Genomic DNA, 26,416 nt, shown 5'->3' with positions numbered 1-26,416 from the left:
GTTTTACAATGGAATCGCACATACTTGTGATCAGCATCAAAGCAGAAAGCTATTCTTTCGAAATTTAATCGATTTAATCGTTCCTTTAATTTCATCTTTTGAGTATATTAAACCTTTGCGTTTTAATGGAATACAAGACCGAACGCAAGTTATTGCTATACAGTTCATTACATGGAAGCATAGAAACCCCTCAACCCAATATAAAGTGAAAATGATGAATGTGCATTAAACAACCACTCTTAGAGCTTGACGGTGTCTAGTGTTCTCAGAAGACATTGCATTTTCTACTGGGAATAACGACACAAACCTGTCACCGCCTCTTATTGATGATGTTTCGCTCTAACAATGACCTCCGGTGGGGAAATGGGACTTATAAAATCCCCTGCGGACCGAACTAACCATGGTATTTAATAGAACCAATGCATTCCCTCGACATGTTGAATCGTTTTCAGCATTTCCAAAAGCGACCGATATGAACATTTCAACCACACGTGGTTGTGTCAGCTTGTGCATTGTCGATAGTATCACATCCTAGAGCTAAATGCATTTCTACGGCTCCGGTACACCTGGGATGGTGATGACTCGAGATTAACTATCTTTTAATGAAGTATTGACATTTATGTTCAGCTAATTTTAGTTCATTACAGCATAGATTAGATTCAATCATAAAGTTTATTAAAGCTTTTATTTTTAACAAATAAGAATCAAAAATTTCAAGAACTAAACTCCATCATGTAATCAAACTCAATATTCTACACGTGTAGCCCACGTGTAGCACACATGAAACTACGTTGAACTGTTAATCGCTAACAATTCTCAGCATTATAATCTACTTTTCTTTCGAAACTCCATGTGCGCGCTTTGATGATTCGATTGTAAATCCCCTACCCTTTTCAATTAGTTTGTCTATTGTGAAATGGGAAAATTGTACCGCCTGGGATGGTCGCCAACCATCGATTCCAGCATCACCCCGTGCGCATCGTGCGTTACTACATCGTGTCGGCGGTGAGTGATTTATTTTTCTCCCGAGAAAAGCCTATTAGTTCAGCGAAGCACATCTCTTTCGCAGCTCTTCGAATGGAAGTGACATTTGCTAACGCAGCTCACGCAACAATTTCCGATATCATTGATTCTGTGCTGAAAGGCATGATAACTGTCACGGATTGTCAATGTACGAAATTGCTTGTGCGAAAGAACACAGCGCCGATGTTAGATGTTTGCAGTAGGAGTTAGATATGCGTTTTTGAAAACTGTCTCGTGGCTAACTGCCGATAAACTGGCTAAATTCGTTACCAATCGTGGATTGTGTGTTGAATTAGCGATACGTTCGTGCTGAGGCTCATCAATTCAAAGTAAGCGAAATAGTTTTATAAGAACAATAATTCTAATCGGTGTTTCAAAAAGATTTTTTCCCTCAAAAGCCAAATTTTTCACTTACAATAAGTGCCACCATTCAAACTACTACTGGCTGCATTCACTAATTCTGTACAATATGTGGATGTTTTTAATAACGCTCCAGTAGTTCCAGCGCCCGGTTGGCCAACAGCCAACAACACATGCAATAATAAATTCATTTTCTTGGCGACAGTTGCTGTTGTAGTGACAGCAAACCACCTGCGGTTTGTTAAGAAGCTGCATACATTGGCCCAGGCGCGCATCTACAACGGTGGGTTAGTTCTAACAGGTTACCCAAACCACCAAGGCTTTCCAAACCGTCCCGTGCCACAGTGTGTACAGCGCTTTTTGCTCGTGCTCGTCCCGTTGGCATTATCCCAGGAGTGTTCCCGGTGACATCTTGGGTATTTAATAACCCCACAATAAGGATCATAAAATCCGATGCCGTAGCAAAGAGGTATGCATATAATTCATGCAGCCTCCCGCTTCATACATATTGTATTATTGCAGTTGTACGCGTAACCCTTGATCATTACTCATGTTGCCGAAGCGCTCGCCTTTGGCATGCAATGAAACTTAAACGATCGCTTGGAAGAAAGTTTAGATTTTAATTAATTTTCCTCATGAGATATTGTACCGTTCCCATGGAAGATTGCTGTACAGGTGCTTACCGTTGAAGATTTTGTACAATTCATATATATATACAGTAAAGTAATAATACTTATCTTTAAAATAGTATACGGAATTATGTACGTTTGGTGCAAAACATTGTTAAACTTTTGTTATCTAACATAAACAAGAACGTATCTATTGTTAAATGTATCTCAAAGTGTTCTTTCTCAAAATTAAGGGTTTTCTTAACCTTCCGTTAACCCCTCTAACACATATTTTCGTGTCAAATCTCTATTGCAAATCATATGTACAACAGACACAGATGCAAAGTCATCGAATATCTATTTAGCAGTTCTACACACACACATAAACACACACACTTACACATTTTTGACATTTTCTTACAATCATGATTGTCCATCAGCACCACCACCTGAAGGATTTCATTATTCCGAAATGACGATCCTCTTTCAATACCACCGCACGACCGCCAGAGCACACCTTTTGTCTGCCGGTTGACCGTGATGAATGGAATGATTAATGGTACGTTCACACGCCTGCAGGGAGAATTTATGTGTCACACAAACTAAACAACATCAATGTTCTTTCGTACCTCATCAAACATGGAAAAATCTCCACTGTCTCCCACTCTCCCTTCACCAAACCGGGTCGAAGGGCATCTATAGCGCGGGACAACGAAAGCGCTGCGTGAAATATGGTTCGGATTTAATGTGCTCTGCCCTCATTCAATCATTATCATGTTAATCATCGAGCTACTTTTCCATTCGATTGCCGGCCAGGCTTTGCGCCAAGGCGAAAAAGGAAGAATAATGAGAGCGTGTCAAAATCACAATCAATCACACCGATTTTCACATGCAACCCCCCCGCACATATGCAGTGCGAAGTGGCCGGGAATGGGTCGGTGTACATAGACGTCAAAATAGGCAATCGGAAACATGAAGAGGCGCCTTTTTGATCAATTTGTACTTGGCACTCCGTGCCGGCGCACACTCACAGTGTATGAGAAGAAGTCTTTTAATGAAATTATGCTTTACGTACCACACCCTCGTGCTGGAGGCGCTGCCAGAGAGTTGATTAAGATATATCAGCAATATCCTTTTGCTGTATCTTACACCACCACGCTCTGCAATCACTGCGGCAGCAATGGGAACTAATGGCTTATTGTATCTTTGCTCCCCATCTGCACAAACCCTTCCGGTTGCCATTAATTTTCCATTATAAAGCATGTTTTTTTCTTACTTCAAGCTGATAATTATTGGCTATTCTTAATTCTATTCGTACCAGCAGCTGGTAATGGGCTCCTACAGTACCATACGGCTGGTTGTTTCACACGAATTAATAAGTAACATTGTTTTGATCACTTTCAAGCCAGGGTTTAGCAACACAGTTGATTACAGATGGAATTTTACATAAATGAGTACAACTCACTATTGGACATACAATACAAAATAACTAAGATACTTTGCAGTAGAATCAATAGTGATTTAATTTGTTCTGTCTTGATCGCTTCAAATCCGTCATCCTAAAAAAAGTTTGACTTCCCCTGGACTGCATTACACTGGCGCTTGAACCGGTACATGATAGAACGACGCAAAGGACACAAAATGAAATAATGAGAAAGCAAAATCAAAGCGAAACCAGAGGCAGAAAAAAACGACCTTACCTCAGAGCAATATCCTTGGCCACGATGACTTGGAGGATGGTTCTGCTCTTTCCCCTTCCCCGCACGCAAGGATTTGTTTTCGGTTGGGGACAAATTGCTCGGGTTAAGAGCGTTCATTACGTACGTTCGCTCGACCCGGACACTGTGGACGGTAATTATATAATTGGATAACATATTACTGTTCCATTTCGAGCGAGCGCGTTGTGCATTTGATTTAATTAACCTAACACAAAGTGTACCACGTGTGTGTGCTCTTAGAAAATGGCACAAATTGAATTAATTCAATGCATTACTCACCATTACTGATTGACACGCATTGCTGCGGCGAGGAGGGGCGAATGTTCCAGCTTTAAAGAACCTGATTGTACGCACAGTTGCTTGTGTAGTTTCTGTAAAAAAGGAAAAACAATAAAGCCACTGTAAAAATTACTACTAGCATGCAAACGGTGCTGAGTCGAACGTTATACAACCTATTTATCCTTTTCTTTAAGTAAACACTAACCAAGTTCATATCTTTTCAATCATATCTGAACTATCTGTTTTTCCCGCCTTTTTACTTTTTCAATCCGGACCGGACCTAAGAAGCACAGTAAACGTATGTACACAGATTTCTCGCAACGCCCAAAAGCCCAGGTGCCAAGACTTTTCTCACCCAAATCTTACGAACGACCGCCGTCCAAAACCCCGCGGGGCAGGGCCAAAAGTTTGCCTTGACGAGTCAAAACAGATGTAGCAAAGGCGGCCGGGCGCCGGGCGGAATGTAAATAGCATAAGCTGTGTGTAATCATTTTTGATGGCATCATTTATACTGTTTACAGGGTTTCCCACGATAGATTGGTTGGTTCCCACGATTTATTGGTGCGTTCCCACGATTTTTTGGTCATTTCCCATAATTTTTTGGTAGCAACCCACGATTTATTGGTCGGTTCCCAAATATTATTGGTCGGTTCCCAAATATTATTGGTCGTTTCCCAAATATTATTGGTCGGTATTATATTATATTATATTTGGGAACCGACCAATAATATTTGGGAAACGACCAATAATATTTGGGAACCGACCAATAATATTTGGGAACCGACCAATAAATCGTGGGTTGCTACCAAAAAATTATGGGAAATGACCAAAAAATCGTGGGAACGCACCAATAAATCGTGGGAACCAACCAATCTATCGTGGGAAACCCTGTATCGATCCTGACGGGTGTTGATCATTGCGGTCGAGCAGCGGGGAAAGCGAGAAAACGAAAGCAAAATATGGATAATCGAGTAAAGTGATTCATCCCCGCAGGGTGGGATGATGCGAGCTTCTTCGGGTGTTTGGAAGAAATAGATTTAGTGAATGTGATAGGCATCATCCAGCGTGCGCGCCCTTTTCTGACAGTGGTTGGGCGCGGGATCAAAATTTGGGCATCGGTATCAGCTGGTGATGGTGGTGGTGTTGGGGGTGGAATATTGAAATAAAATTGGATTCGTTACGATATCGATTCAACACAAAAGCGCTCGATGCGGTACAATGGATGCAGCATGACGGCAGCAGGGCGTGGGGGAAGACTTTGTTAAAGGACTGGCGGTTGGGGCTCACTGAAAGTGTATTATAGCGTTCGGAGCATGCATATGAAGCAGTTTAAATGTGATAATCAAATCTCTTGTGAGTACGTAGTCATCTGCTCGTCACCAGTTTATTACAAGTGGTTTGTAGAAGAGCCTTTTTTAAATAGTAAATGTAGCACACTGGAAACATTTTCTTTCAACCAACCTCAACGTGTATGTTCTTTTATTTAGCTGCTACATTTTATTGTGTGGATAAATTGGAGAAAGAGTTGCAAATTTATATTTACTCTCCCCATGCCAACAATATGCTGAAGAAACTTTAACCGCAACACTGATCTTAGGTGCGGTGTTTGGCATGGTTTTATCCCACACCGATACTGCGATTTCTGCATAGATTAGCGTTATTTTGCAATTTTGTCTTGCACAAAAACTCCGAAACACTCCACCCTGGTGTTTATTTACACACGTTCAGTCGCTATTACGTTTCAACAAGTAGCATTTTCGCTCCACTGCTGACGGAGAAAATGCATGCAAACCAGATTCAGGTACTGGCGCCACCGCCTAGAAAGTTCGCCGCTCTCGCCGACCACATTGTCAGTAACTACCTTCTTGCTTGGATCCCACCCTTTTTTTGCCGAGTGAATAACTCACCCCCTTGCACCTTGAGAAATCTGCCAATGCCGAACCATGTGAACAAACAGTGTCTTTCAGAATCGGTTTCAACGTCGCTAGAGTGAATGAACCGTTCGTTAGACCAAGAATCGCCCGTGGGATGGGTGGTGCCGTTAAACCAACAAGCAGGGTTGACGGGTAACATTTCAATACAGCACCGTCCCACGCACCTTCGTTTAACAGCGCGCAGAAGAAGATGATCCTTCCCCGAAAATTTGCTTTTCATTCCCATCGCGCACAACGAAAAAGGGTATGAAGGCAAACAGTCTAAGGACCCGGGTACGGATGTAGAACATACCGTTCAAAACAGACAGAGTTCCGGAACGCTGATGGGACAATGTAAGAAGGGATCTCTGCATGAAGTCGGACCCAATGTGGCGTGAAATTGTTACAGATAACATAAAGAGCTTTTTTTCTCTCTCTCTCTCTCTTCTACCCTTTCGGAGGTTATGTTATGGCCATTGGCTGTGTGTGAATGTACTACTATCGCTATTTGCTTCAATTGAAACGATTAATGCCAAAGACGTATGTGACAGGTTCTGGAAGCAGAAATCGATCGTACACCAATACCGGTGACAAATGATGCAAAGTGTCTGCCGTTTGCCAGCGACCAGTAAAATAATATGGAAGTTTTACATAGTAAAAACATATTTCGCTAACCATGGCAGGTTACATTGTCAAGACAAGGATGAGAATGAAGATAGCAGAAAGGAAAACATTCTGAGAGTTTAAATAACACTGTGATCATTCGTCCGATAAAGCCTATTTATTATATTATTTATATTTCTATTTATTGTACTGATACGTTTTAAATAAATAGCTAAAATGCTTAGTATGGTTACAGTGCATTTTAAATATGTGAATTATACTAGTGAACCTTATGATTTAACTTTACCCTCACTTAGTCAGACCCACACAACGGCTATTCTTAGGTCGTATTATTTTATCATGTCTTATGAAGATTTTAGTCTACCCAAAAACTCACGCTGTTAGCTTAACTTTGTTGACTACCATCAGAAGACTTTCACAAATGCATTGTGGGCAAGAATCGTATTATGAAAGCGTCACGACTACACGCCTTTTACCTGGACATGCAAAATGTAAACTAACGTCATTTCTTTCGCTTGTTCTGGTTTTAAACGTATTCAAAACACATTAAGAAACAGCTTCTGCCTTTCAATATTTGTCAATGTTGTTGAGAAATATACACTACAACCGTTTCATCGAACGCTGAAGGCTTTCTGTTGATAAGCATGCTTCAATCATACTAAAAATTGTGTTCCAAAATGTAGTTGTTTTTCCTCAAAGAAGATCATAGGCCTATTACCTAGCTAGTAAAACTACTGTCGTGATTAGTTGTCCGAAAGTGCTTATGAAGACAAACACATACCAAAAAAACCAATCAAACGTCTTATACAGTGTATCAGACGCATAAACTATATTTATATACTACCCCTGCAGCATTATCAGTCATAAAAAATAAATAGCCCAAACCTGGCAGTAAAGCACCCGGCCCGTGGGATATGAAAGCCACATAATTTTGTTATGATCTACCTCCGTTTTCTAGGGTTCATGAAACGCAATTTTCACGACAAGCCTCCCGCAGCGCATGGTGCTGAAAATAATCCTTAATCACGCCATTCAACGATTAGCATACACACATTCGCCACACACACTTTCAATGAATAATAAAATCGTTCCATTCCGTACGCTGGCTGCCGCCCAGATTAATTCATACGCGCGCGAAGGGAACGGTGGTTGGTCACCTGGGAGTCTACCGGGCTACCGGTTTGGTACACGTTTCAAATACTTTGTATTTTTTTTCTCCCTTTCTTTACTATTGCTACCTTTTCAAACCTCAGATTTCTCTTGCAAGAGGTCATCCGCATAACTCAAGGGCATTCCGGGGACCTCCCAGGACGTTTGCCGATTTCATTACAGAAACATGTTTTTCAATGGAAACGTGAAAGAGTAGAACTGCCCTTTGGCGAATGGTGCGATCTGCACCCCAGGAGACCGGTTGCCTGCTACCAAGGCAGGTCCGGCCAGTGGCGGGAACTGTTATTTATGAATTTCCCGAGAGGAGCCTTGGGGCGTAACGAGCTGTTGTTGTTGTTTGTGTGTGTGTGTTTTTTTTTGTTGCTCTACGAGTGAATCATTGAAGAAATAATTTTCCCCCTTTTCGTTGCAGAGCGCTACTTATTTACATCCGCTCGGTCCAACCTACCGAGCGAGTGAGTAACAATAGCTCCGACGGTAGGTAATAGAAAATTATTCTTCCCTCACACCCACCTCAGGAGCGGAGTGGCCTTCGACAGACTTCCATCCGTGGGCACAAATGCGTCAACGACAAAATCGACACGTACGCGCCCCAACGGTTTGAAAGTAGTGAAGCCTACCTTCCTGGGACGCTTGGTTTCAACGATAGCATCTCAGGAAAATGAGTCTTCACCCCGGAAAATACCAGAGGACTCTTGCTACTTGCGACCAGAGTCGAGCGGCACACGGGCGCAACTTCACTTCCATAAAAAGATGCGTACGTGCGAGTTTTGCGAAAAGGCTAAAAATGCCTCATTTGTACGCTGATGGAGGTACGGACTTGATTATCCCACTTTATCGTGATTGCATAAATCAGCGCAAAACGGTTAATAACTCAGGGGCTGTACGTAAGTGCCCGTGTATGCTAGTAACGATCCCTCTGCCACCAGATAGGTAATAGGATGCTACAATATTCGTCTCTTTCGACCTTCGAGCACATCCAGCTAATTGAAGAGTTTCCCACAATTGAACTGAACGAAGCCGATCGTTCACACAAAACCGCTGCAGTAAGGAGAAGTAATAAATTAGCACTACATAATGGGGTAGAAATTCAAGCCTCCCTCGTTGTGACGGTTTATGAGCGATCGCATGAAGCAACGATTCGATGGGTAGATTCCGCATTGTCAGGAAAGTGAAAAATATAAGAACGTTTATCACAGGTGTAGCCACATTTAAGGTAAGGAGTGCCTGTTCTTTAAAGCAATCACAAGATTTTTACGTCAATAGCTAGGAGAATGTCGATGTGGTCTATTTTGAGCCTAACCCACCATTCACACAACCTTCTTTACACTAGAACTTGTATTCCCTACTGAAACTTTCACACGTTTTTCTGGAAGAATTTTTTCGGTCTAAAACTATTCGTAGGTTCCAACAATGTATACACGCCTAACTTGGCCGCACTAGATAACGACAAATGACCAGTAAAACAAAGTTTAATGGCTTTTATAAACCAGAGAATACGCCAAACTTTATCCTTTCGGCGATGGGAAGAGGTACGTCTCAATAAGAAACAAGCCACAGTAGGAATTCTAACATCCTAAACTTTCTTCCAACCACACACAGCCCACCAGAATGAATGTGGTATTGCTTAGTCCGTGTACTCGTTATAGTCACGTTGATAGTGACAAGTTGGTTAGATTTAACGGCTCCTGTACAGGTGAATTTCTTTTACTTTGTACGTACCAATGCGCTGTTTTACCAATAAACGTTGTGTTATCTATTTAAACGCTTAATTTTGCACGGAATCAACGTTTTTCAGCAGGTTTTTTGTTGTTGCGTGACTACTTCCAACTGAACAAACCTAGTGCTTCATTTAAAAGAAGAATAAAAAAAAAGAGCGGCATGAAAATATCCGACAAAAATATGTGCTTTTCCGTAGCAAATCCTATTCCATTTCCACTAAACACTCAACTGCAACCGGACCTTTTATGCTTGACCGCACACGCCTTCCCAACCATTAAGCCGTACGGACAGGAATGCCCCTGCAGGAAGGCGGCAAGCAGGATAAGTGCTACATTTATAACGAAAATGATGATCCGAAGTTTTGGATGCCTCTTATAGCACTGTGCAGCAATGCTTTGATCCAAATCTTGAGCTTACTGTCCTTCACACACAGGAAAGGTAAAACAGATTTGCGCAAGGGTCACTTGTGAGTTTTATGATCAATCAATGTGAGATATCTCTACTCTCAAAATCTCTTTGACTACCAACCAAGATGGGTCTTGGGATAGAAGATTATGTATTGATAAAGGACCTTTTTCGGACGAGTGTAAGAGCTACTATAATTCTTCCATTAAGGATGGTTGTGATTTAAAACAGCTTTAAATTTGGTGATTTGTTTAAAGTGTGGTAACAATTGGAAAATTACATGAAAGTATAATACATCATTAAAGCCAGCCTTGAATTGTGTCCAAGTTTAGGACCAAATCGAATAAAAAATACAATTCTCTGTGAATGACACATTGAGGATTCTCAATTTCGTTCTATCTTATCGCAAAACGCCACATTGGCTCGCGACACTATACAATTAAGCGGTTGCACTTCCTCTAACACTCGTTCACAGGCCCGTTCGTCCCGAAAACAAAGCCTTAGCTCTTTCGCGCCAGCATTAAAGCTACAGGTATTGTGCGTCGAATCAGATCATTTGTTACCTTAATCTTCGCTAAGTGATTGAATGAATCGTTCCGTCCTTCAGGCAGGATTTGATTCACTTAAAGCGTGAGCGTAGCAAAAGATTTATTGCCATCGGAGTGTCGAACCTAATTGGACTTATCGCCCTCTCGCATTTCTCGTATCTCTTAGGTCAGCTTTCTGTCCCTTCACTGCCCCGGTTGTACGCGTGTACAAGAGTAAGCGGATCAGTGTGCTACATTGAACATCGTCCTGAACCTGAAACACGTTCGATGACTAATGATGGCTAGGATTAGGCAAGTGTAGTGTGATATAAGTCGACATTACCGTTTGGCCCATGGGCAATGGACCAACTGGCGGTGGAGCTTAATAGAGCGAATCGCTTACTTCCAAGAAGGAACAGTCGCAATAGCAAAGTTCAAGTATACAAGGAATTACATTCTTTTTTTTTTGCCAAAATGCAACGACAATTTTAGTGTGAGAGTGATGAAGAAATACATACTAAAACAACATTTTTTTCATATTTAGACTAACATGTATAGACTGATTTTATAGCCTTTTTACTAACTCTTACATTTGCATGATTTATAATATGTGATCTCGTGAAATCTGACTGAAAAAAGATGGATTCTTCCTCTGGGAATGTAAAAAAGCAAGCTAAGCTACGCAAAAAACTAATGTATGCATTTTTGCTAAGCGTTTTCAGACTGTCATGTTCGCTAAGATGTCAATAGTGCATATCAATCACTGGGTCAAGCGACGTCAAAAAAAAGTATAACATACAACACCTACACACTCAATCAATCGGTTCAATCGGTGAACAACCTATTATCTTGTTATTTTGTAAAATATACTTCAAAAACATACTACACAAGAATCCATGTCATGAATATTAGATGCAAATAGATACTCACAACTTTCCTGTAATGGTACGAAAAGCAACTGAATAAATGATTTGATTGCAACACACCAGGGATTTGTACAATCATCAAACGGTTTTGATACAGATTACGCTCAACGTTTTCACAGACTTTGTACGATTTCGGGAGTGATCAGAAAGCCAGACAAAATATTACCTGGACGAGGTCAGGCGAATTCCAGCTGTGTATCGCTTTGCACCACCACTGCCACCATATACGGAGGAAGGATTTCCCCCAGGGACGACGGTGTTTTGATTCCGGTGTTGCTTACTTCCTCTTGAGCCTCTTAGCGTAGCCAATAAGGCTTCTTCCCCCAGGTGAACGCGTGGGAATGAGCCACCTCCTCAGCGGGAGCCTACTAAACGATCTGGCCACGACCGTGAGGTTAAAGATTGACGTGCTCAAGCTGGTCCAGCTCGAGATGTTTGCTGTTGTCTTCCTTTTGTTGTTAAGTTTGTTGAACATCCTGAGATTAGTTATTGGATTGTATCGGTGGAAGGAAATAATGTTGTTTCTGTTGCAGTGAATAATTTAATGTATTATTCTTTACTATATTTACCTTAATTTCCCTTAGAAGATTATCTTTTATTTTCAAGGGACCATTCAACGCAGCAATATAGTTTGAAAGATCTTTAACGCCTAAAGAAGCACTTTAGAGTCAGTTTTGTTCACACTGTAGCTACTGCATTACAATCTAAATTAATGAAACTGATCATACATATCTATTACCGTATCAAATATCGTATGCTGTACCAAACTCAACAAAAACTGCAAATACATGTAAATATTATGTACAGCCTAGTGCAAAAGCTACACAAAAACTTATCAACAAACTACATGGAAAAATTTACACCAATTTAAAGGCTTGCACATTAACAAAACGGAAAGGGAAAGCAAATACTAAGCGGATCAATATTAATGCTGGAAAATTACGAGAAAGCGCACCATTTGAGCAAAATAATACGTTTCACTTTCAACGCTGACAAATGGAAGAACACCGATACTTCCCATTTGGTTTCGGGAAGGTATACGTGTACACGCACGCTTCAGTGATTTCCCGACAGGTAAGGCTTCGGTACCCGGTAAAGTCACCAGCGTGACAGAAACGGTGGGTAATTCTATTAGCACATGTTAACCTCGTTGCCATTCGTACACGCTCGCTACTCGAACCAGCAAAGTGCGAGATACTTAAAACCAATACGCTTCGCTAGCATATTACCTTTAAACCTTCTTAATGTACTTAGACAACATCTTGCGCATAAGCGGTGTAGGCGTTTGGTTTGAGCTAGATAATTCCCAAAATTACCGAACCCTTCAAAAGGGATAATTTGTCGAAATCTTTAGCACAGCACCTTTCAATTCGCCAATCAATACCAAAACGATCGACATTTTGCATACAGCTTTGTTTTTTTTTGTCAGGTCATAGGCTAGTGCATAGGCAAAAAATCATCAATCTACATTGATTCTCATTTCTTACTTCGCTGTTTTGATGTGTTGTTCTATGGCCGCCAGCCGATTATTCGAAAAATGGGCCCTGCAAACACTAAAGTCTCCTGCAGCTAAATGTGCCCTCGCTGCCCTAAATCGTGACCACCGTTGACTTCGCAAGATTTGTTGTATTGATCCAAAAACGGTGAGCGGAAAGTTTGTGCAAAGCAAACAAAACTAACCGTCTAGCATTTCCGTATCGCTACAACGGGCAGCTTTACACAGGCCCCTTTTCCCAATGGGTATTTGCACTGTTGTTTGATGTTGGGATGAAAGTTGCCCCGAAAAGGTAACATTTCGTACGTGTTATCCTGTGGGTACAAAATAAATATTTGCCAGAAGAAACCGTTTTCATGGCCAGTTTAAATAGGGAATATTTTCACAACATCTAAAACTCAATTTCTTACCGTGCAAAAAGGGGCTCGAGTTGGTCAGACCGTTAGGTGATTTGTTTATGCTTATTTGTTAGAAATGAATACGTAAGGTTTGAAGTATCTTGTTGGCCTCTGCAAATTCATCTAAATTAATCCGTTTCTTAGCATACAGTAAGTTGAAGGATGATAAAACACTTGTCCGTATATCTTTTTTGTATTTTTAGAACGTCAGTTATATCAATGTACTTACAGGTCAAATCGGATTATATTGTTGTCAACGCACTTCATGCAGAGCAACCGTTTTGGAAGACGCATAAACAATCGCTACGGACAAAATTAACTACTATCCAAATAGTAATCAATTAAACGTGAGGTGATCATATTTTTTTAATAACCTTAGCGTCCAATTCACTTTCATTTACATCAAAGAAATGTGTTTGGATGTAATATGTGGAAGAGCTATATGATTTAAATCGAAGAAACAATACTCACCTCTCATTATTCTCCGGGAATACTTTATTCATGAAATGTTTCGTTCTTATAAACCTCAAAATCAACCCTCATTTATCACGACAAATGGTAATTATTCTTTTGTTACAGTTTTCAATTTTGAGATCTAGCGTGCTTCAGCCTAATTTCTCGCCACCGTTTTACAGCCGCGTCCAGTACATGGACGAGCGGATGCGCATGTAATCGGGCAAATTCTCCACCGGACCAACGGCGGCGACGGCTGGGCAGCGATCAAAAATATACTTCATTGCCACCTCGCGCACTTTGGCGGCAGTAACGCTATCGATCCGCTGTTCCATCTCGTGCACTGGGATACGGCGGTTGTAGCAAAGCATCTGACGCCCAATATCTTCGCAAATCGGTGTAGTTCCATCCAAGTGCAGCAGCATGTTCGTCTTCAGCAAATTCTTTGCCCGCTCGATCTCTCCCTCCGTTACAATTGTGCACAGACGCATCCATTCGTTCTGCACATTGAACAGCATGTCTTCGCAGGTGAGCGGATCGCACACGAAATATATTCCCCACAGGCCAGTGTCTCGGTAGCAAACGTTGAACGACTGGAAGCTGTGACACATCCCATCCACAGCCGAAGCAACAGCCAGCTTGGATGCGTGGTTCACGCTACCACTCTGCGCACGATCCCAAGCCCCGATGAAGGAGGTGGCCACCATCAGCGGCACATGGTCCTCGTCGGTCCAGCCGCAACCCTCGACTGCGATTGCAACATGGGCTAGCGGCAATGAATCATCCCGCACACGCACTTCTGATCCGGTAAAACGACACGCATCCAGCGCATCCTTCTTTGCATCCATGATGGAGTTCATCTCCCCGAAGTTTTGCTTCGCCAGCTGTACCAACTCTTTATGGTCAACACCTCCTGCTGCAGCCAACACAATACGCGGTGCTTTGTACTGCGTGTCGATGTAGTGCTTCAGCTCCGTCTTACCGATAGACTGGATGTTCTTGGACGGGCCAAGGATGGACTTTCCGAGCGCAGTGCCCTGGAACGCGGTTGCATGCAGATGGTCAAACACAACCTCCTTCAGGTTGCTCTCGATCTCTTGCATCTCCCGCAGGATGACGTCCCGTTCGCGCACAATCTCTTCCTCGCCAAGCGTCGGATTCTGCACTATGTCCGACAAAATCTCAACCGCTTTTGCGACATCCTTCGACAGGCATTTGGCATGGAACACGGTCTGCTCGCGGGATGTGTACGCATTTAGGTGGGCGCCCAAATTTTCCACCTCCAGCTCGAGATTGGCCTGGGAGCGCTTCGCTGTGCCCTTGAACGCCATGTGTTCTAGAAAGTGGGCCACACCATTGTTGCTGCTGTTCTCGCAACGCGAACCGGCATTGATCCACACACCAACCGTCGCTGTCTCCGCGCCGGAATCTTCACTTGCAACACGCAATCCATTGTCCAGTTGCGTCACTTGCGTCGATGGCAGATTTGCCAGAGCGGTTCTAAACTTGGCCGCATCCGTTACCTTGGTGCGTCCAAGCATACGCTGCTGGGTAGGGCTGCACACGCGTACTCTATTCGCCAGCCTTAGCAAGGAAAACATTTTTATTTTATCACTGCACAGGTACACTTAGCTGAGTGAAAATAACAGCGATAATATACCAATTCACCGAACGATTGTGCTTCGTGTTGCAACAAGCGCAATCTTTTCGTTGTGCAAAGTTGACAGCAGGATGACAGGTGGCTCACAGAGTGCTACAATCGTTCGACATTTGTAAGGTTCCCATTTGATTTCAAAAACGCCTTGCCTCTGAGTACAGTTTTATTTAGCTGTTGTGTCATATTCAAAAAAATATATTAAATGTGTTGGGAAATGTGTTAAATGTATTCAGAAATTTTAATGATACGGTGCGATATTTAGCGATATGAAAAACCTGGCAACTACGATCATAATTTTGTCAGCAGGTTTGCTTCGCCACGGCTGTTTGCAAGGGGTGTAAATGTGACTATTGAAAAACATGTTTCTGTAATGAATAATCAGCAAGCGTCCTGGAAGGTACGGGAATGCCTTGGGCAACCTCTTGGAAGAAAAATCTGAAGTCTAAAAAGGTAGCTCGAGAAAAAACAAGAAAAAAAACAATGTTTTCGGAACATGTACCGTGCGGTAGACCGTTGGACTCCCAGTTGAACGCCATTCCCTTCGGAGCGAGTGAATCAATCTGAACGCCCAAAGCGTACAAGGGAGTAATGCGAGTTTATTATACATGAAGGGTATGGAAAGTGTGTATGCTAATCGTGGAATGGCGTGATAAGGGATTATTTTCAGCACCACGAACTAAAGGAAGTTTTTGACCGGAGCTATTGGTCTAAATTTTTTTTTAGAATATAACATTGTACGTAACCCACCAGTTTAAGCCAGTGTATAAAGTATACGATTCCAAGTCTCAATATTTGGCTGTTGTGTCTTAGAATATTACCTTACTAGCGTACTAGCTTTAAAACAGCCACGACTTTGTGCTCTGGCACAAATATCATGACAAAAGATGAAAGAATGCGAATAGCGCCGGATTACAGCTGAGTAACGAACCACAACCGACACTTTAATGTCCAAGAGGGTTTCGTGTCCCAACACAAAATCAACCGCCACACACATAACAATGAATAGACGGATCTTGTTACAGTAGATGCTCACGGAGTTTTTTCCCCCATCTGAACCACATCGCCATTGATTGAAATCGACCTTATGCTACGAAATATTAAACCAACCATAAACCTTTTCACTCGAAGTTTTTATCGACCAAGCATGTCGGTTTTTGTTACAGTTCATCGGAGTGCTTACCCTTGCTGGTCGGTCGGTAAAGCCCCGACCCATCGGAAACATGCTCGATCATTTACACCACTTAGCGAGATTAATGAATCTTTGGGTCAAAATGGACCCATTGTGAACAGTTTTCTAATTTCTTGGAGCACCCAACCGCCTGCCTGCCATTGGTGCAAAATGCGACGAATGGAATGCACTAACTTTTCTACTTTTTACCACACCAGTCTCCAAAACTGAAGCTCTTTCCGTTGTTCATTTTCGAAATTAAGAATCCGGTCGCTTTCCGGCCGGAAGCAAAACGTTCCGTGACTGGGGGTCTTCAAAAGCGTCACATTTGCCATGAACCGCTGACCTTAGGGAAACGCATTCGCACGCACATCTTTATTCGGTCAATAAATTCAACGTGTTTGGGTTACTGCGCTACCTTTGCCGAGCGTCGAATTCGGTTCCGCTACACCGTTACGGTTAAGGTGTGGTAAAACATTCGTTGACTAGAATAATTATTGGTCACTGTGAAGAGTGGACAACCAACGGATCTGGTTTAATTACCGAAATATCGTGATGTGCAAGCATAAAGCTTCGAGTCTGGACATGCGTAGCATGACGTTGAACGAACAATTTTCAGCTATAGAGGTTGCCAGCTCAGAGAGGTTAGGAAATGAAGAGCATCATGCCTCAACGGCGAACTTTGAACCCCAAATCATGGTACACAATTAAACGCAGAAAAATACCATACTAATTCGTTAATGTTTGCTATATTCATCCAGAAGAGCTGAAGCTGAAGTTGCAGGCGAAACGATCTGCGTGATCATACCGGCTTATTCAGGCTTCTCGAACTAATTAGAACTACCAAAATCGGATATTCCTCCTTCGGTACGGGAAAAAGATTTGGATGGATTTGAGGGATTTTATATAGTTTAGTATCATACCACTTCTCAGTATAGTGACTTAAAAGGCGTTTAAATTAATTATCGAAGTATAATTTATCCAACATAATTTAATTTAATTATAATGGTGCAAGCACTAAAATATCGCAAATTACCTTAACGGAAACCTCTCACTAATTTTCCTTCACGGCCCATAGGGAAACATTTTTTCCATCAAATCATTAAAACTTACACAGCCTGCAATAGTTTTTAGGTGATGTACTCTCATTTTAAATCCCCAATAGCTAAAATATTGTGCTGTATTGGCTTTTTTTTTTTGGCATAGCTTATGGCCCTGAAAGGACCAATCGTATAAAATGGAGCGTTGTATTAGAATTATGAACAAATTAATATAAAAAAGGATGAACACGCAAATTCAATAGAATTGTGTTTCAGTAAATGTATGTTGTTTTATAGTTTCAGGAATTCAACGAGTTTCTAGAGTATCAAGAAGTAAAAAATTATCTATAGTATCTAGTTCCATTATTAGCTCACAATTAAATCGTGTATGACCCTTCGAAGTTATTCTAGATCAAATTCAATCAAATCAATCAAATTAAATCAATGGAACTATACCTAGAAAAGCTTAAAAGGTACCTGAAGCTTTAATAAATATTTCATTAATGCAATAACCGTATCATATTTATTATACAATTCTTAATTAATTTACTTTTCTATTAATGATTCCTAGTATTAACGTGTTTCATGATTAATTTATTATTTAATTTATACATGTGGTTGTTCATTTTATTAACTAAAATTACCTATCTTTTTCGTTATTTTTAATATTTTTTCCGAATGCATTCCATGCAGTTCCATTCAATGAGTACCACATTTCTCCATAGCACTCACTTGGCCGACTCTCATCTAGTGCATTTCACTCACACTTCCAATCACGCTCGCCGTACCGGAGAAAAGCACGAACCCCAGTGTCTCGTCGGAAGCGGGAAAATGAGCCGAGCAGCTGTCGACTGCAATCGATAGGGAACCGAACCGTCAGCGATATTCACATGAGAAACCCATGGCTAACAGCAGACGGTGATCCGTACGCAACATTCATATTTCATTCGACAGTTTCGTGTGAGTCGCGTCCGGGTAAAGACTACATTATTTTATTCAGCTCCAGCAGTGCCGTTGACCTAGCTCGTAAAGTGTTTTGTTGACTGTTTTGTTACGTTTGTTGTGTTGCGAGTTTGGAAAGGTATAGCAAATAAGCATCCTAGGGTGGCGATGAAAGTGTTGTACGATGGGACAAACAAACAGTTGAAGCAATTGTGTGTTTTCTATGGAAACGTAATTTAAATTTAAAAAAATATACATTTTTGTACCCTTAGTTTCGAAACATTAACCATTCACCTACTATTGTAAAAGTGAAAATACATCTGAAAATAGCAAACGCTCTATTGTGATTGTACATGTCATGGCTATTATCGCGACATCGAGGTGCACGCAACTTCAACCCGTCTAGGGCATCTGGCGCATCAAAAGCTATACGGATGTACAAGGATGGTTGTAGTGGTGCTTTAAGCTATACTCAAGTGTCAAACTGACTCTAGTGCATCGTCGATATAAGTGTACAGTTGGTCAACAAAACAGCACTTCAACGTATATAGCCATCATGGCAAAGTAATGATTTGATCGTTGAACGACCAGGCGGCTCCACCGGACTCTGCCCCAATAGTTTCGCATCTAAAGTGTGACCATAAGAGAATATCTGTAGTATATTTCAAAAGTGTTTGCTGGTGATAAATAAAATACAAAATTCGTATGGTTTGCCGAATGATTTCTCATTTTTGTTTATTTATCAATTTTTTGCTGCCGACAAAGTGAACATTCATAACAAAAGTGCTGATTGAGTGTTTTGAGCTAGTTTTGTAAAATATTTGAAAATATATCAGTGGTACAGTCCACATGGGGCTTGAACACACGACAGATATGAAACAATTCAATTTACTTTAAGCAGTTTTTTGTTATGTTATGTTTTATAACGATTTTATTGTGATTCTTAACTAAGTGAAAGTATGTTGAACACATGTTGATCATTACGGCTAAATTGTACTTAATTATACCTTCGTACAACTTGTTCAAGTTATCAGGCGTATTCTATTCTGAACTCGATTCGATTCGAGTTAAGAAAATGAACTTAGAGTAAACTTTTCCATACAAATGAACACATAAAATTCATCAACTCGAGTACAAGAATAGAATACGCTTGTATATTTCAAATCATTCTTCAGATGCAAGATTAATAGAGTAGTCATCATTACAAAAACAGTTCCTTTACTTGTGTAATTGTAATAAGATTTGTTTTTCTATCGTTATTCAGTAGTTATAGAAAGTGAATATAAAAGTGGATTAAAAGTGAGTGATGTCCAGCAAGCCGGATAGTATGAACCAACCCACCTGCTAGCGAATGTTTGAAACGACACAGCAAACGGATACAATGGTGCTACTGAACAGTTGGATTGCAGTGCTTGTGACATGTCTTCTAATTACAGGTAAAAAGGTGCAACCAAACGACTCACTACCATTTGTATGGGTTTCTTTTACCATACATCTCAACCGGTAACACTAAACACAGTGCTCGACCGTACGTTTGTATGCACTGACTGTGCTGGTGTTTCTGTCTTCATCAGTTTAATATTTTATGAATCTGTAACTGTGCTAGTGTTGCCTATCCAACTGGACTGGACTTGGCATTTCTTTGGCTTCCAGCTCAGCTATTCAGCTGTATTGCTATGCAGTAGATGGTACAAACAAGAGAAAGTAGAACACGAAGCAACTAAGCAACCGATTCAGTAAATTCTCACAAGAAAACCTCATAAAGAATACAGCTAGAATATACATGCGCTGTAACGAAACCATCACTTTCTTGAACTCCTTATTCCCAAGTGTACGTTTTATTATTTAGCCATTTACGTCCGATTTCGTTTGTAACATATGTATTCCAATCAAACATATTATTGTCTTGCTTATTCTACATAAACATATTGCTCTCTCCATTGTGTACCATTTGCTTGCTTTACAGAAACCATTGGCCTAAAGCTCAAAACCGTACGAATACCTCCATACAAATTCCGAGGCGAATTGGCCCTGCTCGAATGTCACTATGAGCTGAACGGTCAGCGGAAGGGACACAGTTCTCTGGAAAGCAGCAACCGTCGACACCATGGATACCAGAACGACTACCTCGGCGAGCGGTACGAGGAGGAGGAAAAGCTCTACTCGATCAAATGGTACAAGGACAACGAGGAGTTTTACCGGTACGTCCCGTCGGCTTCCCAGCCGATCAAGAGCTACAAAATCGAGGGCATCCGGGTCGATCCGAACCACTCGGACGGTACGAAGGTGTTGCTGCGAGGGTTAACACTCAAATCGTCCGGCATCTATCGATGCGAGATCTCGGCCGAGGCGCCCAGCTTCGACTCGGTGCAGGGTGAAGGTCGGATGGATGTGATATGTGAGTAACGCCCATGCAATTGCCTGTGCATCTTCCATACACGCATGTTTTACTCAAAATGGATTTCTATTCATATTTTTTTTTCGTTTTTTCGTTTTCAACCTCCCACGCTACGCTACAGTTGTACCGAAGGACGGTCCCCACATAAGCGACGGTGGACGACAAAGCTTTCAAAACGGTGAAACGATGGAGCTGAACTGTACGTCCGGCCGGTCCTATCCCGCCACCACCCTGCAATGGTATCTGAACGATCTGCTCGTAACGGACCCGAACAACATCATCCAGTATCCGGAGGTACAAAATCAACATGGGCTGATCACAACCTTCCTGGGGCTGAGTATGGTCGTGAACCATCGGCACTACATCGATGGCACGATACGGATAAAGTGCGTAGCCAACCTGTCGCCCGTCTTGTGGCGGGGTGGCCAGGAAAGTATCGTCCAGTGGGAGCAACCGCCCATCGACAATCGTGTTGCAATGCTTTTAGGTGAGTACTTACTTATCATGTTATTAAAATCACGTATTCCGTTGGCAGCTTCATGCCACGCAACGTTCTTTGATTTAGCCAAACATTTTTATAACAAAAATCCAATTTACGTGTTTTTCTCTCCCTTTTCCAGTCAAAAGCAATGGCAATACCAGAAACCGAATCTTTATAGTGCCCTTTCTAAGTCTTGTAATTTATGCAATTTTCCCAATGCATGCGTGCGTGTGTTGATGACAGTCTGTTATCGAAGTATAATTTAACCATACACTTCCCCATCGAATTAGTAATATAGTTTTAGTTTCAGTAAAAAACAAAACAAGTGCAATAAGATTCTTTCATTAGGAAGTTGTTACTTTTACGACATCTTAGTGTTGCTCCTTTTTCATGTTCATTAACGCATTTAATTGGCATCGATTGGCATTTGAATGTTTTTTTTTAAATAGTTTTAAATTGACTTAAAGAAACAAACCCCCTTTTTATGTAAAATGAAAATCACTATAAGATCTCGTTCAAGTATTATGCAAGCAATTAAAACAATCGTACAGTAGCAAAAGCCCTTTGTAAATATCAATAACATTCATACGCATTTGTTTTGAGAAGCACCGTGAAACGGTACATATTATAAAGAAACAGAATTTAAAACAAATCAAAGCTGTACAGTACACCGTTTGCGTTAGTAATCGATCAGTCAGACACATTTACAACCGTAACAGTTAAATAGACTAAAGACGAGATGGCGATGTTGTACATTAAAGTAGTAATCAAAATTCGTAGTAAAACTATAATGATACAACCCGTAACGATGGCAAGAAACCATTACATACATTCTCAACAGAGAGTGGAAGAGAAATTGTGAAGCAAACATTCTGCTTAGATTTGATTTTGTAAATAAAGTTGTCCAACACGATGATACATCTTTACCAGAGCATTTTTGCGGAAACTGCTTTCTTTGTTTTAATTGTATACCTTAGCGCTTAAGTGAAAGAAAAGATGATGAAAATGGCGCTTTACAGGATTATTGAACATATTTTTCCGTCATATGCGCGCCGTTTATCGTGGTGTAGAAATATTCAAATTCAAATGTTTTTGGGACAAAGCTTCATTACCACAAGTTGAATTGAACCGAAAATCTTAATCATTGACAAAACTTAAACTTGTAAATGATTTCATCCTCTAACAGTAATTATCAGGATGTTTCGCTTAGTAGCCATGAAATATTGTGAAACATCTCCATCGTACGCCTCGTTGACAGCTGGCAATCTAATGTTTCCAGAGCGTTCTCAAGTACCTGTGCGCTTGTTCAACTTTTACTTAAAACAAAATACTAATATAAAGCCATTTTTGTGGGATTAATTGCAGTTTGTTCGTTTACTTCACCAACATTGTCTAAAAACAACAGCTCCGGCGTTCTCTCGCATAATCGTTCGGTAGCCGAAATGGCATCATTTCGGTTGCCAATAAATGTCATCTGGCCCATAAATCTTCCCAGTTGATCGATGCATGCGTCGGCTACTGTGATGCGGATGTCAATGAATCTTACCATCGATTAAACAAGTTATATGGTGTCGACAAGCGTTTGGTTCCGGCGTGTCCTTGACTTTTCATGCGGTTGACGAACCCACGCAGTGTAACACCGTGTATGCTGCCGTACAAACCAGGGCGAAGGCTCTTGTAACGAGTTTTGCTAACATGTGACTCTCTAGTGTTCGGGCATTTTTCACGCCACTTCTTGTGAAGCGAACAACAACAACAAAAAAACAGCACACCAGAATGGGATAAATGACAAGTATAAATTAGTTCATTATAATCGCCCAACTCCATTCTCCGTCCTCGAGCAATGTCTCTTTCTACTTCTTTCTCATTCTCTCTCTCTCTCTCGCTCTCTCGTTCATTGAATCATCAGCATATCTCATTGCACATAGCTCTTTTGGTGCTGGCTGCCAGCCACCCGCCAAGGCAAGCGTAGTGCGGGTGGTGGTTGGTACAAAACTCGCATTTGTAACTAATTTACCGAAACCATCAACGTGAGCCGTCCTTTTGGCACCTGCACTGCTAGCCGACGTACGGTTTCAGCGTACGAAACCTCTCCGTCGCTGCCACTGCTGATTGAACTGTACGCCAGGCCAAGGCAAATCCCTGGGCTGTGCTTTCGGCCAGATTGGACCGTAGATAAAACAGTCTAGGCAGGCACCGCGTGGAACTAGCTCAGCGCCCGAAGCACACAACCACACGCGATGTCGTGATTTATTGGCGCAGTTGAAGGTTGAAAAAAATCGAACCCACTTTCATGTTGGTAAAAAATTCATGCACCAAACCATGCCAGCGTTACTAGCTTAGCGCCAAACGAACTAACTAGCGAAACAAATTATATGTACACCTTACGGCAAGCTAGCCCCGGAAGGGCTTCGAATTGCGCCCAGGGTAAGTTATCATTTATCAACTCACCTTACTCGCCTTTGCAACTTACACGCAAGCACGGTGGTAAGATTTAAAAAAAAAACAAAAGCCAATGGATTGAAGGGGGTTAAGCGCAAAGGGAACATATAAATGAGTAACTTATAAATACTGAGAAATGAATCTTTCTCACATCAAAAACATGCACAAAAAATATATCAACATTAAAGTTTTTTTTCCTACTCTTTTCTCCAGTTATCCTGCATGTTCTTCGTTCGTCTAAATTTGTAAAGTGAAAGCAAATGAGTAATCGTAAAACCAAACCTAGCGTTGTATTGATATTTTTCCGAACCTTTTAATTTGCAGTCATGCCTATTGGTTTTAACGAAACCAATCACTCGCTACATTAACAATTCAAATAGCCACATTCCTACCGGTGCCGCAGCCTTTGCGGTATGTGTAATCATTATGCGTACAAACGTCTCATCATACACCCAACAAAGCAAGCACGTGCTGAGCCGTCGGAAAAGCGCGCTGTATGTTTTATAGACATTTAAATTGGTTGATTTAATGCGCTTGAGCATTGCTGCTAGTATCAACAACTTTCCACGGTGGAAAATAATTACTTTTTCAATTGTTTCTTTCGGAACATGCATCGTTCTCAACCTTACCTCAACTCTCATTTCTTATAGCTAACACGTCAATAAAAGCCAGTAACAATCTCATCTTTAGAAAATACTGTTTTTACAATCTTGCGCTCGCTCTGCAATTCTCAAACGTCTCAATGAGCACGTATACGATTTGCTGCAAAACTGAACCTGAACCAATAAGAACATCGTCACTGCCCCAAAAGCTATCAGTCGGTAAAGTTCACCACCATCTGAGCGAACTTACAAAAACGTTGGCCAGATGAGACGATCCCACCATAGATGCTGCCGAGTCATGTATTTTGATATTTCAACAAGTTTTTGGGATAGGTTCTCAGGGCTTTTCCCGAGCTCTTATCGAGGTCGTCTAAACTCTTCCGAAGTTCATGAATATTACGCATTTATGAGAGGTTTTTGTGGGTCAAGCGGAATCGGCGAAACTTCTTGCATCAGCGCCAGTGCGGAAACCGGCGTAACGGCGTTGTAAAAAGGGAAAGTTGGGGGTTTCTTACCGGCCGATAAGTTGTTAGCACACATCGAACGTTCGCCGTAACGGGTTATCTTTATGGATTGTGTGCCCTACCCTTGGTGTAGGGAAGGGAAGGAGATGGATAACATTTTCCTCAAAACTTTGGCCCCATAAGAAAGGCACACGCATTTTGTGCCCCTTCTCACAAGTTTGTAAGATAAACAGCCCAAACTACTGTCTACGTGGTAGGGTGGTACAACTAAGAGTTGTACGTTTCAATGAGTTTACAATTGGGTTTGCAAAATGGGGTTCTTCTGATCTACGATCCTTATATATTAAAGCTAAAGCTCCCACATTCGTCCATAAAGATTTACTACTATAGCTTCCAACGGATAGTTGGATTTCAAAGGCAAAATAGAGGCTGGCTTTCAACATTTTTCCAACCATGATTTCGATCGATTTTAATACACTGGCTGCCGGTTCAGAGGCGAAAGAAACAGAGATGTGTTGTTATTTGAGCATGGATTTGTCAGATTTTCTCACCTTTCACGGTTTGAAATATTCACCACGCTTTATTCAACCCTATCATTTTCGGGAGTGCGTTTGTTTGTTTTTAGGTGGCTGGATTTTTGATGCCCACCCGAAACTCCACATTCCGTGGCGCACACTGGCAACACACTGTAGCGTGATCCTACGCCACACAGGCCCCGGTGCAACCCGTTCAAGCCAAAACTAATATTGCCATAAAGGATTAATAAAACCGTTGCGCGCAATCATTTGCTTACCGTTCAGGCTCAGGCGTCATACGCCACGCAGCACAGTGACTGTGTGAATGGAGGGTGAATGCGTGTGTGTGCGCTATAAATTTGCGTCCGCTTTTTCCGAGAAGCGTTATTAGTCTTTTCCGGATCATCGGCCAGAGCGTCGAATGTTATGAAATTTTCATTGTATAGACAAGAAGCACTGACGCACCACCGACCGACCGGTGGTAGTACATATTACCTAGCGAATCGTCCAAAGAGATGATTGTTGAAAACTTATGAGCATTGAGATGATGCAAAGCTCTTCATCCGCGTTGGTGCCGCGTAAGCGAGAAATCATAACACCGACAGTATTGTGCGTTCGGAAGCTTAGTTTCAATATTTTTACGCCGGACTGCCGTTTCTCACCGCCAGCAGCGGACGAGTTGAGAGTGGTTTAGTGTGTGAAATAAAAAAAAAGTGGTTCAAAAATAAATATTGATGCAACGGTTTTTGGGCGAGCTCTTCGCGTTTTCGATGCTTTGCTAATATTTGCACAACACGCCTCAGACACAGCAAAATACGATGAATTGAAACATTTCTTTTATTATTGTGTGCTTTATTTTAAACAAATTTTGATCGATGATGAAGCACTATTGATCACAATTTTACAGAAAAGGATTTGCGTACCTACATCGGAAAAATATAAAATCTCTCATTTAAACATTGGTCAGCAAGGTTATGCAAAACTCCCATCATACACAATCAAATCGTAACTGTTCACTTACAAATTATCTGGCTATGCTTAATCGCTCCACGTAATGGACAAGATATCATTCTTTAACAGACAGGT

At 41.4% G+C, this 26,416-nt stretch overlaps 2 protein-coding genes across 5 annotated transcripts; one reads left to right on the top strand and one right to left on the bottom strand.

Annotated features, from left to right (window-relative positions):
• Positions 1-13,645: 13,645 nt before the first annotated feature.
• LOC120953262 (mitochondrial-processing peptidase subunit beta-like) lies at positions 13,646-15,535 on the bottom strand. Its single transcript, XM_040373056.2, has one exon. The coding sequence runs from the start codon at positions 15,220-15,222 to the stop codon at positions 13,798-13,800; it is 1,425 nt and encodes a 474-aa protein (XP_040228990.2). The 5' UTR covers positions 15,223-15,535; the 3' UTR covers positions 13,646-13,797.
• A 2,849-nt stretch (positions 15,536-18,384) lies between these two features.
• Positions 18,385-22,233, top strand: LOC120952179 (uncharacterized). 4 transcript variants are annotated; one of them, XM_040371362.2, is made up of 5 exons: positions 18,385-18,512; positions 19,693-19,864; positions 20,395-20,826; positions 20,948-21,313; positions 21,447-22,233. In XM_040371362.2, the coding sequence occupies exons 2-5, from the start codon at positions 19,780-19,782 to the stop codon at positions 21,542-21,544; spliced, it is 981 nt and encodes a 326-aa protein (XP_040227296.2). In that variant the 5' UTR covers positions 18,385-18,512; positions 19,693-19,779; the 3' UTR covers positions 21,545-22,233. The 4 variants fall into 4 exon arrangements, with proteins under 4 accessions (XP_040227296.2, XP_040227297.2, XP_040227295.2 ...); XM_040371363.2 differs by having other exon boundaries at positions 18,407-18,512; positions 19,696-19,864; XM_040371361.2 differs by having other exon boundaries at positions 18,418-18,567; positions 19,696-19,864.
• The last annotated feature ends 4,183 nt before the right edge of the window (positions 22,234-26,416 follow it).

Source organism: Anopheles coluzzii, chromosome 2 (assembly GCF_943734685.1).
Source record: "Anopheles coluzzii chromosome 2, AcolN3, whole genome shotgun sequence".
Taxonomy (NCBI): Eukaryota; Metazoa; Arthropoda; class Insecta; order Diptera; family Culicidae; genus Anopheles; species Anopheles coluzzii.
The sequence above is the reverse complement of the archived record's forward strand: the minus strand, read 5'-3'. Positions and strand labels throughout refer to the sequence as shown.

Excerpts from the sequence above, each read along its gene's own strand:
- LOC120953262 (XM_040373056.2), bottom strand. The coding sequence starts at position 15,222 with ATGTTTTCCTTGCTAAGGCTGGCGAATAGAGTACGCGTGTGCAGCCCT.
- LOC120952179 (XM_040371362.2), top strand. The coding sequence starts at position 19,780 with ATGTTTGAAACGACACAGCAAACGGATACAATGGTGCTACTGAACAGT. Across the intron at positions 19,865-20,394 it reads GACATGTCTTCTAATTACAG|AAACCATTGGCCTAAAGCTC; the intron begins GTAAAAAGGTGC and ends CTTGCTTTACAG. Across the intron at positions 21,314-21,446 it reads TCGTGTTGCAATGCTTTTAG|TCAAAAGCAATGGCAATACC; the intron begins GTGAGTACTTAC and ends TCCCTTTTCCAG.